We start from the raw sequence: 15506 nt of genomic DNA on the forward strand, positions 1-15506 counted from the left end.
GATGGAGGCCTCGAGACGCTGGCGCTTTCAAACTGCCACTTTGAACCTCTCCTCTTCATCCTCTCTGAGTAATGATCAAAGGACCAAGATTTCAAATTGTGAAGCAATTTTTTCCAATGGCAGCATCTGGTTCCTTGGCAGGCAGCACCGGGAGCCGGGCCCCGCTGTGGGCGGCGGGCCAGGCCTGCCACATGGAGAGGCTGGTCAGGCAGGGACCGGCGTGGGCCTCACAGCGGCCCTGCCGGCACCCATGGACACGGGCTCAGCACTCGGCTCAGGGGCTTCGGGCAGGGCAGGTGAAACCTGGAGGGAGGGAGGGCACTCGGGGAGGCTGGCGGTTCCCAGACCCGCAGCCCCACTCACCTGCACCCATTTGCCACCTGAGTGAGACTCCTCAGCCCCTAGGGTCGTCTGGACAACAATGACTGGGAAGGGGGACCCGAGGGATAAACTTGGAGGGGGCGTGCAGCCTGGCGCTGGAGGTAGCTAGTCTTCAGGGGTGCACACTGGGGTATCTGTGCCCACACCACAGGGGCGCAGCTGGAGGTTCTCCACAGCTGTTTTAAATAAGAATAGGCGCTTCGAGTTACTGCCCACTAATTATGGCATATATTTACATCTACAAAATAGGAGATTTTTGAAAACATGACCGAGAACCCCTTTATTGTGCAGATTGGCACCCCTATTTGAATTTCATAAACATTTAGTACTTCAAAGAATCTTAAAGAGCTCACTCTAATTACACTATGCAGGGCTTGAAAGAAGGGCTGTTTGCATTGCAGATTCCTACAAATACCAGCATTCATTAAAAAAAAAATTCAATTAAGATCTCCCATACAATTTAAGGTGACTTCACACAGTAGCAGGGAAGAAAGAATCACGGTCTCAGCCCCAGGAGACCCAAACAGCCCCAAGCAGCTGCACACGGGGCCACTGCTTTCCAGGGGAGGTGGTTAATGAGCAGCCCCGCCCCCACCCCAGTTAGCTGGCCCCTTGGTGAGCACCAGCCCTGACACCCATCTCCAAGGCCCCCAAACTGCCCGTGTCTAGGCTTGGAGCTGTACCTACACATCACCCCAACAACAAACCAAACGACAGGACTCCCAATTGAAAAACAAACACTAACTTGCTACCCAAATATCCCAATTACGGCATGTGATACATACACACTGGTGTGTTTATGTCATTTACCTTAGATTCAAATGTAACTGGGTGGCTGAGATTTTTATTTGCTAAGCCTGGTTGAGAAACTCTGTCCCACAGTCTCTAGAATTGCTTTCACTGTTTATACCATTATCCTGCCACGGGAGCTGAAGAGACAGCTCAATTGGTGGAGTGTGTGCCCAGATTCTAGGCCCTGAAGAGCATGGCACAGAAAGGGTCCAACCCCTCCCCCCCACCACCACACTACCAAGCACTGCCAGGGGTGGGTCCCCCACCCAAAACAACCAACCAACTAACCAACCAACCAAAGCTTTTATCATCACTTTTGTCATTTGGGAAGTAAATTAAAGGGGCGGGGGGCTCTATACTTTGGGTCTCTACCTGCAGAGGAAGAAAGGGCTTGACATAACACTAAGTGTCAGCGGTAGGGCGTTTGCTTTGCACGCAGCCAACATGGCCGACCCGAGTTCGATTCCTCCGCCCCTCTCGGAGAGCCCGGCAAGCTACCGAGAGTATCTCGCCCGCACGGCAGAGCCTGGCAAGCTACCCAAGATGTATTCGATATGCCAGACACAGTAACAACAAAGTTTCCAATGGAGACGTTACTGGGCCCGCTCGAGCAAATCGATGATCAATGGGAGGGTCTTTACTTTACTTACTTACTTAAGACCTCTAATGGATCAAATGAGAGAGAGAGAGAGCGAGAGAGAGAGAGAGTGTTTCACCCCAAATCCCTGGTCAGTGGCGGCTCTGGGTGGGGCAGTGGCTAGCATCTCAGCCTGCAGGGAACAGAGTCCTCAGCCCCACACAGGAGAGTCTGGACCCCTCACCACCCAGGGCAAAAAGCAATAGAGATAGGATTCTCCCACAAGGTCAAGGCGACTCCCAATTCAGATTCTGCCATGATGCCTCAAGAGTTCAAGGTGGGAAGAAAACAAAAAATGCCTTTCTGTGAAAAAACTCCTGGGACTGGGGGAAAAGAAAAAAAAAAACAGATCAAGTTTCTGCTCCTACTTTCCAGGCTGTCCTGTTACATCTTATTTGTTCAGAGAATTCTGAAAGGCTCTGAATTCATTTTATTTAATAAATTTATTTCTTTATTGTACTGGGGACTGAACCCTGGATGTGAGTCATGTGAGGCAGGCTCAATACCACCAAGCTGCATCTCTGGGCCCTTTAAATAAAGTGACAGCCACAAGGATCCAGGTTTCAACTCTTTCCAGGCTCCAGCTTCTGGAAGACCCAGCAGCCCCTGGGCCGCCCTGGCACCCCCTGGTGGAACTTTCTGTTTCTGCACAAGTGTCAGCTTCGCCTGAAAACCTCAGCCAGCTCCAGTTCTAACCATCAAATTCTTTCAGGATCTAATTCAAATGCCAGGCCTTTGTGTGCCCTTCCTGGGTACTCCCAGGCAAAAAGTCTTCCTTTTCCCTGTCTGCTCCTACATTTCCATTAGTTTCCTTTCCCACGGTGCTGCCATCCCACCCAGGTCAAGAACACAGACTATTGGAGTTTCACGTCATGTCTGTTACCACCGCTCTTCAGGGGCAAAAAAGAGTCTGGTCACTTTGTAATCATGGGCAAGGGCCCTACCAATTTACTAAGAATGCACATAATCGCACAGTTTCTATAGGAACCGGCAACTCTGGAGTGCTGGGGAAAGCTTGGGGCACTCTCTGGAGGTCTTCCTCTCCTGGGTAAATTCCGGGAGGAAGCGAATTCAATCAACCATCAGGTGCCTGCTCCCAGCAGAACTGCTGAGCATTAATGGAACTGTGCAGTTCTGCTAGGGCAATAGGGCAAGATAGCAGTATAAGCAGTACAGAATATGTTAAATAGTGAGACACACAAATGAACCTCAGACCCGAGCAACTTGCTGCAGAGATGGCCCTGGACTTTGCAATAGACCGTTTCCGCTGGGCAGTTCCAAACGGGGGCAGTTGTCGTCCTTCCACCTGCCCTCTAGGAACTCCGGTGGTTGCCATTTTCCAGAAGCCAGCGATAAACTCCAGGTACGAGTGAAAGTGGCACCAAACTCCAGGCCTCATGGGACAGGGGAGGAGCAGGCACTCCTCCTTCCCCCTTTGCTGATGGGACTCTGAGATGAAGCCACGCCTGGCCATCACCTACTTAAGCTCCCACACGGCCAGGATCCAGAGACACACAAACGAACCTCACACCCGAGCAACTTGCTGCAGTGACCTCTTTAGACCTTAATTATTAACATTTTAGAATTCCTAGAGCATCCATGCAACATTATATTGCATCCATAACAAACAATACAAAACACATTGTCTAGCATTGCCTTTTCAGCAGGTGTGAGTGGTGGTGAGTCTGGTCTCAAAACATCGAAGGTAACTAAAGTAGAGAAAGAGAGTATTGTGCAAATTGTCTACTACACAGGCAGGATAGGCAGGGGAAGGTATGAAATGGGGGGTGGGGGGAGATACTGGGGATTTTGGTGGTGGAAAATGGGGACTGGTGAAGGGATGGGTGTTTGATTACTGTATGATCGAAACTCAAACAGGAAAGCTTTGCTACTGTACCTCACGATGAATCATTAAAAAATAAATAAATAGGGGCCGGAGCAATAGCACAGCCGGTAGGCCGTTTGCCTTGCACGTGGCCGACCTGGGTTCGATCCCCAGCATCCCATATGGTTCCCCCAAGCACCGCCAGGAGTAATCCCTGAGCATTGCTGGGTGTGACCCAAAAAGCAAAAATAAATAAATAAATAAAAATTTAAAAAGAATATGTTCGATAGCTCCAGATTTTTTTTCCCCAAACCAAGTCATCCAAAGTTGGTGATTGTGCAAGTTTTTGACTCCCCTAAACCTCTACATGAAATATCAGAATCTGCTTATCAAGATGGTTTGGCAAAGGACAGGCTCTGGGTGGAGACAATCGTGTAATTTGTCTGCTTGAAAAGACTGTAACATGTTAGTAGGTCCATAAGCACTACTCCATATGGTGGGATTTCTCCCCATCCTCCTTCCGCTTACTCCAACATTTTATAGTGCTCTTGTAATTCTGGAACTGAACACATTTTGAGGTACGGTAGAAGTAGAGAGAAATGGCAAATGTTTTGAATGGAAAGGCCCTTTTCTTAGTAATAGCTGTTAAAAACATGTGGGGAGGAAATTATTCCATTTTGTTAATAGCTTCCTCCTCCAAGAATAGCTGCAGGGACACTTGGCTCAAAATGATAGACTCAAGTCTACAATTCCAACCCAAATCAAGCAGAATCCGATTAAACAGAGGCCAAAACTCCAAAGGGGGTCTGCGGGCAACTTGATATGGGCACCTGCTCACTCCTGAAATAAACTGCTGTTTTATTTATAGTGGCTCTTGTTTTGTTCAACAAATGTGATGTCACTTTTAGCAGAATGAAAGCATCTTCAAAATGTTGCCTTCTTCCCAGACAACTTGTTTTCCTTGTTTTATAAAATCTTTCACATTTTGCTTACAGTTAGGAAAAGTGGTCTTTCTTTTTTGTCCCTAAAAAACAGACTAGGAAAGTGAGTTGAGGGACTGGAAAGATAGTATAGCAGGCAGGAAGATAGCTTTGCATGTGGTCGAACTGGGTTCGATTCCTGGCATCCTATGTGGTCCTCCGAATTCCACTGGTGATCCATGAGCACAGAGCTCAGAGTACAGCTGAGAGTGGCCCCCAAACAATTAAAAAAATAGGAAAATAAGTTGAATGAACATATTTTTAATTCCATTGCATGATGTTAACCCAAGAATTTAAAAGGGCAAAACATTTATTAGCAATCCTAGATAGAGTAACAAGTATATCCCGGTTTCAAAAATTATCAGTAATTTGATAATTGTTTGAGAGAATAGAGATATATGAAATGTATATGAATTTTTTGATCACCAAATACACATTCATACCATTTATTTTCATATTAATGTCCTCTATACTATTCTAATCCAAGGCTCTAAGACTAAGCCTTCCTCCTTCTAATAATTCTTCTGCACAGTTATTGACTGTAATAAGCAACACATGAGTGACAGATGTTCTCACACAGTGTTATTTTGTGTGGAGTGCAGAATTTGGAGGCGCCTCTGAAAATATTTGTTTCACTGGCATTTCTTATTTGGTTAAATCTATAATATAGTTCATTTCTTTATGGCGTCCACACATGGATCACCTTACAGTAACAGACAGTATAGGAATCAAGCATATTCATCCAATTCTAGCAATATCTACAAGGTTGGAACAGACCTCCGTGGTTCATATTAACCTGTTGTTACTTTTCAATGTGTTCAAGCAACTCAAGGAATCGGAATAGAATTTCAGGCCTGGGTTCCCATTTTGACTTCTCCAGTTCAGAATTTAAGAACTCCTGTTATACACTTATGGCCTCTGTTTATTTTTTCAGTGAATGTTATTAATAAATGAGTCATCATTTGAAAAAGTTCACGTGGCTGAAAACTGACTTGACAGACAACTTCAAGCTGTACTTGGTTTTTTGTCTCAGTACACATGACTGAATCACACCCACCTCTCTGAGCTTTGGGAATTCTATGATCAATTCTAAGCGATCTGACATTTTATCTTAAATTAGCTGCATGATCTGCCATCTCACTGGCAACCCATCTGCATGAGTCTCAGGGCTGAAACGCTAGCACATCTCTGTCCACTGGTGGGCGGCATCTTGCTTAGGGCCTACACAGCACCTGATCACTGTTGTATGAAGAAAAACAGGAGCATGGTTTTCTGCCAGGACAAAATGTTGGCCTCACCCCACCAATCTGGTTCCCCACGTCTCCTCAATCATAACAAGTTCCATACTGTGAGACATTTCACTTACGTACCCAAATCTAAGCTAAAAGTCACACTTGATCTTTTGAGCATTACCAATGCATAGTATTCAACAAAGATTGGCAGAGGGACAGTAAGATGCTATTTATACTGGTGAGGGTTCCACAAGGCGATGGCATGACTTACCCTCTGTATAGGGGTGAGGAATGGGAGAGCAGTGAGGAGAAATAGCCCACTTCTAGAACCACTGAAACTGGAAGCAGTGTACAGCTCAGAATTTAGGAAATATAGTATTTTTTCAAGTGTTGGTTCTAAGGATAAAGGATTAAAGACTGAATAGAAAGAAAAAAGTAACAGATGCAGAGGAATTTACAAAGCAAAGGAACAATCTGCTTATCTTTTAGAAAACAACGTGGCTATTTGCAGATATATACAAGTAACTCTCTTCCTATCTCCACACAAACAGATATGTAATGGGAGTCAAACCACTTGACTTTCATGTGGTTGACCCAGGTTTGATCTCTGGTACCATAAATGAACCCTGCCGGAAGTGATCCCTGTGCATAGAGGCAGAAAAAAGGACCTGAATACAGATAAGTGTGACCACCCCCCACTACCCAAAAAGAAACAAACAATGACACTCCACGCCAAACAAAACCAAAACAAAAGCCTGTTTGTGTATTAGGTTATTGTCAATAGTTATAAAAATGATTAAACTGTAATATATTCATTAAATAGAATTTTTGCAGTGATTAAAAATGATCAGAGAGGACTGGAGTGATAGTATCGTAGATAGAGTGGCTTGCTCACACAGCCAATCCGGGTTCCATCTATGGCTCACATCTGGTCCCTTTGAGCCTGCCACGAGTGATCCCTGAGTACTGTAGAGTCAGAAGTACATTCTGAGAATTACTGGGTGTATCCCGTCTCCAAAAAATGGTCAGAAATATAGTGACTTATGGCTGCATGGGAAAGTGTTTCAAAAAGAAGAAATGCAGGATACCAGATTTACGCAAGTCTTGACTAAAACAACATAAATATATATTACTCCAGGTTATATTTGTGGCTTGTTTAGGAATGAATTTAAAATTATTTATATGGACATATTTGATAAAGAAGCAAAGGGAGGATAAAGGAGACAGGATACAGGGTTTCAGTTGAAATTCATGTAACTCATACAAAAATAAAGTCTGCTAAGCAAATTGTAATGAAAATGATATTTCAATGGGAGGGTTAAATCTATTTAAAAAAACACCCACTCATACCAGGGACAGATATTCTAAGTGCAAGTAATTCTCAGTCATTAGAGGAAGCCAGTGAGATTTCAAATTGCAGCAAATTATAAGCCTAATTCAAATTGCCTTTCCTCATTTAATATAGTTACAACTGAATTTCTATATCAAGGTTAAGTACTCCTAACAATTAGACTGAAGGAGTGATGTCTTCTACCATATTCATGAAAGTGCTCAATTTTAATTCTGCAAATCTTAATTTAGTAAGCTAATAGCTGATTTCAGGATAATTATTTCTAAATTTGCTCAGCTCATCCAGCCACCATACTCTAAACATCTGCACACGAGATCTCATTATTTGGGGACTCATGACTGAAAAGGCCATCGCTGAAAGTGTTTATTAAAATTATACACTGAGTAAATGGGAAATTTTCAAAGTGAAAATAAAAACAGTTTCCTGAGTACTTTACATTATACTTACACGCAAGTATGATGTTAATTATAAGAAATATTCTTATTTAAAATCAAAGCTATATAATTTGAAAGCACTAAAAATAATTTTATTTGCACCAGCTCTTTCAATTTTAATTAATTTGGCACAAATAGCTTCTTTTTGTATCCTTCACTAGAATAGCTCTTGAGTCTTTTTATTTAAAAACTAAAAGACCCCTTTCTACTCAAAATCTAGAGGGGACTTCAAAGAACTTATTTTCCTCGTTCACATCTATCTATACTTTTTTCTAGTAGAAACTAAAGCAAAAAAATTTTATGACACCTTTTACAAAGAATAGATTCACAACAAGTTAAGGTAGGCCATTTCCTTCTTGACAAACCTATATTTTCTAAAACAAATCCAAAGCGCCATATAAGATGGTACAGGAGGTCAGGTGCTTGCCTTGCATGCAGCCAACACAGTTTGGTGTGTGGGACTACTGCACACACCAATTCCTGAGTGCAAAGTCCCCTGAGGACAGAGGCAGGAATAGCCTGAGTACCACTAGATGAGGTTCCCAAGACAACAACAAAAATGTGCAATAAAAGTCAGAGAGAGAGAGAGAGAGAGAGGTGCTGCTTTTATATTTTGAAATGTATTTCATGTATGGCCTCATAATGAATACCTAGATTTTCTTTCTTCCTTGCTTTTTTATTATTAAAAAAAATTTGTCAGCAATACTCAGGGGTTACTCCTGGCTCTGCACTCAGAAATTATTCCTGAGGTGTTTAGGGGACGATCTGGGATTTGGGGGATGGCACCCAGATACCTGTTTCTAAATTCAATTTATTTTGACGTATTACCTGAAGAAAATCCAGCCTCATATAAATCGAAGAAAAGTGTATTTAGATGATTATGATTATCTCTCTGTGATATAAAACCAAAACTTAATAGGAAGAAGTTTCTTAGGTGTTAAATGACAGTGTAGACTTTATTTTTTAATTTTTTTCCATAAAACAGATTTATTTCCATAATAATTAATGTTCATGTCTTCCATAAGTATCTATTAATTTTCAATGTAAATAGGGGATTTTGCCATAATTTGAATCCATGATTTATAAAAATTGTCTACATCCTTTGTTGATCTTTTGACAGTGTAGACTTTAAAGTCAAATCAACTGGGGCCAGAGCGATAGTACAGGGGTAAGATGCATGCCTTGCATGCCTTACACACAGCTGACACATGTTCAATCTCTGGCATTGCATTAGGTTCCTTGAGCACAGAGCCAGGAGTAAGTCTTGAGCACTGTCAGATAGAGCCAGAAACAAAAGAAAACAAACAAAATCAAATCAACAACTTTCCTTAGTCTTCATATTCAAATTCATTAGTTTGTCTTACAGAATACACCAAAACAAACAAAACACTTTGGCTATAGATCTCATCAGGGAAATCTTTAAATATTAGAAAGCAGTGGTGTTGGAGTTGGAGCAATAGTACAGCGGGTAGAGTGTTTGCCTTGAACATGGTTGACCTGATTTCAATTCCCAGCATCCCATATGGTCCCCTGAGCACTACCAGGAGTAATTCCTGAGTGCAAAGCCAGGAGCAACCCTTGTGCATTGCTGGGTTTGACGCCCCTCCCCCCCCCAAAAAAAAGGAAAAGGAAAAAAGCACTGGTGCTCACCAAAGTTGGATAGAAGTTTTCCCAAAAGTCTTATTTTTTACTTGAAAGCTCAAATTTCATATTTGGCAAAGTTATTTTCTTTCATTGTATTTATTTTCAATGCATACCTAGGTTTGGGGTGTAATCAAATTCAAAAAAGGATGTTTTGGCAGATTGGTTCCTTTTGGGGGTGGACTTTTGGGAATCGTGATAGTGCTCAGAGGCCCCATTTGGTGCTGAGGGGCTGTCTCTGAGGCGCTTGTGCTGGGAATTGATCCTGGACTTCTGTGCGCAAAGAAGGCACGCCTTCCCTTTAAGCCATCTCCCCAGACCTCTGTTCCCCACCAACCCCTCCCCATTGCTAACATGCACACCTGCCTAATTAAGCTAAGGCTTCAGCAGTCTTTCCTCATAGCTGTCGAATCATAATTACGAACACCAGGAGTACAAAAGGAAATATCTGAGTGTCACAGTGGAAACAGTGATGATCTTAGTGACCCACTGAAAGCATGCTGAGGACTGTGGAAGGTCTGTAGGCTATACGAAAAGTGTGTTACCATGTATTAAGTGCAACCAACCACCATTCAAATTCTAGATGACAGTCACCATTTAGAAGTGATTGCTAGGGCTGGAGAGATGGTATAGAGGGTAAGGCTTTGCGCACCGCTAACCCCTGTTTAATCTCTGGTACCACCTATGATCCCCTAAGCAACACCAAGGAAGAATTTTTTCCTACATTCATCCATTTATGCCCCACTTATTGGGCCTATTCATGTAAGGCACTTGCTTTAGTAATGGAGATAAAACACGTCAGGTGGACAGAAACCCAGGTCACGGCCACAGAGTGAAACAATCAGGAAGAGGGTGGAGACACTAAAGCCACCCTCATCGGGTATGAGGCCCCAGGGCCCCAGCTTTTCAGCCTGTCCTCAGTAATGTCTGAGTCTGCTTCCTGGGTTGAGTATGTGGCAAATTCCACGTAACACTGCAAGGACCATTAGTGTAGCACCCAGCCCACAGCTAGGGCTCAGGCTCATCAATGGAAGGTCCCCTCTGCATATGTTTCCCTGGAGGCAGTCAGAGTCAGGAGAGAACTAGACACACTACTGTTTACCTGGAACTCAGCCCCAGAACTGAACTGCAATGGGAGTCAAACAGAAATCAATGACCTGCTTCAGGGAGGAAGGTGCTAGGATAAAGGCACCTCCATGTCAAAGGAAGGAGGAGTTGGACGGGTGGAAGAGTGGAAGAAGAGAAATGGGGATGCTGTATGGGCACACACACACAAACATACATGCACACACTCATACACACACATACATCTTCATATGCACTCTCACATATATACATAAATACACACTTGCACACATAAACACCTGTTTTCACTCTATCGTGCACGCACGCACACACACACACACACACACACACACACACAAACAGAGTCTGGTGTGCTCCAATGTCACTGTCAGAAATACTAGGTCGAAGCCTGCCTAGGGGAGGAAGGATTGCAAAGCTCCTCTCACAGGTGCAGCTGGTGTTCTGCACTTTATTCTCTTATACCATGAGAAGGATGAGGCTTCCTCTTTAGCCTAGCCTCACATTAGGTTCCATGTTCTAACAGAATTCACAGATCGCTTTACTTAATGCAGTGAATATAAGTAGAAAGTGTCCATGGTGCCCAGCTTCCGTGATGTCACCAACTGGGAAGCCTCCTGACATTGCCTGCATGAGCCCCGAAGCCCAGAGGACACCTGTGTCCCCTGCTCTTTGGCATGGGCAACAACTGCCCTCAGGATGCACCATGTGTCTGGAGCACAAGTCCAGCATGAGGCTGTCCTGGAGGGCACCTGTGAACCCCAGGCCATCTGGCAGATGCACCCCAAACCCTCCCAAATCCCAGCGGTGTCTTTCTTACTCACCCAGAATTTTACGAGGAAGAAGGCATTTTGAGGGCCCTTTCCAAACAGTTCCTTTAAGCCACCTTTCTTTTCAGGAAATTTGTCATAAATCTGACGAATGTCCACTGATTCAAGCAATGGGTCGCTGTATGAATGGTTGGCATGGCCAATGTGCACGAAGAGGTGTTTGTTGTACTGTAAGAGACCAAGAGACATTCCCATTACAAACCCGACGTGAATCTGACCATCAGCCAGATGAGGAGCAGGAGGTTGGGATCCTGGAATCAAGCTGTGAGCAGTCTATCGTTTGCGCCTTGGAGACAATGAAGAAGTTAAGGAAAACTAAGATAAATAAGAGCTAAAGAAAAATCACCAAATTCTATTGACAAGTGTATTTATTTTCCCAATGGCCTAAAATAAGACTTTTTGCAGAACTGTGGCAAACGGCTAAGGTTACCCCAGCAGATAATTCTATCTCTAGTGTACTCAGCTCAATGACAATGAGAGTGAGACCATTTGGAGCCCACCATAGAGTGTAGAGCCCTCTGTATACTGGGTATACTTCAACGGGGGAGGGGAGCATGGGGTGGTACTCCACTATTTCACTTGTAGCCCCAGCGAGTTCATGAGGTGGCCTGTCTTATTTTTGTGTGGTTGGGTTTTTTTTTTTTGGTTGTTATTTTGCAACACCAGGGATTGAACCCAGGGTCGCATTCATGCATGGCAAGAGCTCTCCCATTGAGCTCCTTCCCTAGCTCCTGTTGGGCGATGGGAGGTTTGTATCTCACATCATGTTTTTTTTAGTCAGAACCACACGAAAGCCCACAGAAACGGGTGTGAGGCACCATTGCTGAGGAACTTCTAGTGCCAGTTGTAAATAAAAAGTGAGGGGGAAAAAAACCAAACCCAAACAAAACACAAGAAAAAAAACAGGTGAGGTTGGGGACAGAGAACCAGGGAAGAAGGCAATCAGGGATCAGATGAGGCGTGTGTGACTTGCCACGGGCTTCTGTGTTCATTCTCTGGGTGCCCAGCGTTCCAGGGGCTGAGGGCCAAGGTGTTGCTCACTGCTGAGCCAGCCTGGTCATCTGTGTCCAGCCATTCAACCACCCTACCACTCTGACCCGCAGTGACTCCCAGTCCCACCTACCTTGGGTGATGCCCTTCCTGTCTTTTCTGGTGCTGCCTGGAGGCAGTGAGCAGATAGGAAAGAATGGACAGAGTCTGTGGGGTTGGGGGGGGTGGGTGGGGAGGGCCCGGGGTGTACCTGCACACTGAATAAGTCTCTTTGCACTGCTCTCTCCAGCATTCTGTCCTGTGGGGCACCCACGGGACAGGGCAGAACCTGGGCCAAGTTAAGACGCGGTGAGACTTGGGATCCTGAGAGACAGTGCAGTAGGTAAGTTGCTTGCCTTGCATGTAGCCAACCAGGGTTCAATGTCTGCTATCCCATATGTTTCCCTGAGCCTTCCCAGGAGTGATCCCTGAGCACAGAGATGGCAGTAAGAATTAAGCACAGCTGGGTGCTATGTCTCCCAAAAGAAAAAGCCCCCTGACTACCCTCCTCCTAAAAAGATGAAGTTGTGAGACTTGGAATTCCTTTTGTTCTCTATGTGGAAAGGCCCCTACAATGTGTTACTGGAACTTGGGAACCACAGTCTAGACTTCTACATGTCAAGATGTCAGGAAATTCAGTGGATATAAAACTGCTGAGTCTTCAACAAGGGCCATGAAGATACAACTGTAAAGCTGAAAAGCAAAGTGTTGAGTACAATGCACCAAAAACTGCAGTCAGAGAAGAACCTAAAGTCTCAGCGTGTGTACACACACACACACACACACACACACACACACACACACCCCTACCTCCTGGGAAACAGAACACGAGTAACACAGCAACACAGTTGAAGATTCATAAAGTAGGGTTAGCACTAGGGTCTGCCAGGAAAGATGTGACTGACACACCATAGCTGCTGAGCTGCTATTGATAGTGTTCCCTATCCTGGGAGATTAACTAGATCTTGGGGTAGAAGTTGAAAAACTTTCCTGCGTTAGCCTTCCTGTCAAACAAAGAATAAGTCAACACAAGTAAGCCAAGAGTGGAGAGCAAGTGGTGAAGTTATGTGACCATTTATAGCCCTGAAGATGGTCCACTCCTGACAGGCTCTGTGTGTGTGTGTTGTTGTGTGTGTGTGTGTGTGTGTGTGTGTGTGTGTGTGTGTGTGTGTGTGTGTCCCTGCATGCGTGTGGGGGGAGGAAGGCGCAGCAGCTGTTCACCTGAAGAGCGTGATGAGCTCAAGTCCAGTTTGGGCTGTGTGCATTTCTATATGTGACCACAGGGAACTCCTGCCTCACAGCAAGGTGGAAGGTGAATTTTTCTGAAGTCATTTTACAGATGAAAAAACTGAAGCTCGGCAATGAGTGAACTTGCCTGAGGTCACACACCCAGGAACAGTCCTGGAGTTCAGAATAAAACGTGGTTCATGTCACTGCGGCGGCCCGTGCATTTGCTGCAAACATCAACCACACTGTCTCCCAGGAGAAAATGTCTAGACACTGTTGCTCCTGCAGCTCTACTTTTCCTGAAAGTTGATTTGGGGTGGGGGTGAGGGATGGGGCAGTTAAATAGTATTTTCAATATTCTGAGACATTAAATTAGAATTCAGAACAGACATAATGATTCACAGATGTGCCGGACAGAGTCTTTCAAAGTTTCTATTTTGAGGAAGCTACCTTGGTGCCCGGGGCTGAGATGGGCTGAGGAAGGGCAGGCTGTCTCTGCCCCAGGGGAGCAGAAACTGCCTCTTCCAGGCTGCTGACTTGAAACCCAACCCTGATGACTGGCAGCCTGTGGCTTCACCCCTGCCAAGAGGTGACTCTGTTTCTAAGTATACAAAGGCTAAATGAAGGTGTCCTGGACGCTACAGCACTGGGACAAATAGACCTTCTCTCCCCTTAATTCAACTGAACTAGGTCAGGAGACCCTCTGCCCAATCCAGGGGCAGAAGAAAACATCTACTGCATACATTTTTTTTTGTTTGTTTTTATTTTATGGGTCACTTCTGGCAGTGCTCAGGGGTTACTCCTGACTGTGTTCGGGAATCACTCCTGGTGGTTCTTGGGGGACCATATGGATGCTGAGGATCAAACCAGGTCAGCTGCATACGAGGCAAGCACCCCATCCACTGTACCATCATTTCATCCCCCCCATCTACCAGATAAACTTGGATTCACACTTTAGTGAAACCAAAACTCTGAAAACTTTCTGGTGAGATTACTTCCTTATCTTGCCAGTCTCCTTAAAAGATAGGGGTGGGAATGGTCTGCCAATGGTCATTTGGACTTAAAATATCATCCAGGGAGATGGGAAGTGGGCAGCTGATGCACACACCTGTCTATCCTGTCCTGCACCTGGGTGAGACCTTATGATTTTCAGGTCCTCAACTGGCCATGGGCCAGGATACTTTCCACCCCTCTTTAAACAGAGAAGATAAGGGTAAGACTTTCCTTCCTCTCTCCCAGTTCTTCCCAGCGGTGTTGATTTCCCAAAACTATAAGGGGAATACAAAACCCAAAAAGGGCAACTCTATTGTGTAAGTAGATAACTATGTTAGTGAAAGCCTTATGTTTGGAGGGCACAGACACACATACACACACACGCGCGTGCATGCACACAGAAATGGGGTGATTGGTAATCAGTCCATGCCTGCCAAAGTCTTAAGAATGTATTTTCACAATATTTGAAACAGAGGTTAACATTAGCTTGTTCAATTACACAAAGTACCGGATCACCAACTCATCGATGACAAGAAGAGGAAGGGTGCTCACACTGCCAATTTCTCCTATGGGGTCCAGGAGAAGCCAGCACCCCAAGGTGCATGGTATGCCAGTCACGGTGCTTGGCACAGGGACTCCATGCACTAGGAAGCTGGGACATTTCTCTAGAAGAATGGGATTAAGGCAGCCACACCTCTCCTCCTGCACATCCCATGGTCTAAGTTGGCATGACCCTGCTCTTTTCACAGAGGTGGGCTTATGCTCCAGCAATTCCCACTTGGAAGAAGAACACGTGTGGAATTCTCCTTGACAAGAGGAATGAAGTTTCACAAGTCTCAGGCAAAAACCATGAAGCAGAGCGAGTTGTCTGTCACTCATGAAGAGCAGAAAAGACTCTCTGATAGAGAAGGGTGCAGAAGATGGGCCTTTCTGTGACCCTCCGTAGTGATGAGAGGAGGACGTGTTCTTGGGAATGAGGGAGCTGGGAGCTCTACCTGGGAAGAGGGATAAAGGAAGGAGCTGAGTACAGCCAGGCCAGAAGGACAAGGATCTGAAAGAACTTGGCCTGGA

General features: G+C 44.9%; 1 protein-coding gene across 4 annotated transcripts in view; it reads right to left on the bottom strand.

Annotated features, from left to right (window-relative positions):
• TEAD1 (TEA domain transcription factor 1) overlaps window positions 1-15506 on the bottom strand; it is a 282584-nt gene that overhangs the window by 22033 nt on the left and 245045 nt on the right. For all 4 annotated transcript variants that reach the window (XM_056115974.1, XM_056115973.1, XM_056115976.1 and 1 more), the window contains one exon: window positions 11181-11354. In XM_056115974.1, the coding sequence (XP_055971949.1) occupies window positions 11181-11354 (174 nt within the window). The remainder of the gene's footprint in view (window positions 1-11180; window positions 11355-15506) is intronic.

This window comes from Sorex fumeus, unplaced genomic scaffold (assembly GCF_029834395.1).
Source record: "Sorex fumeus unplaced genomic scaffold, SorFum_2.1 ptg000030l, whole genome shotgun sequence".
In the NCBI taxonomy this organism is placed as follows: Eukaryota; Metazoa; Chordata; class Mammalia; order Eulipotyphla; family Soricidae; genus Sorex; species Sorex fumeus.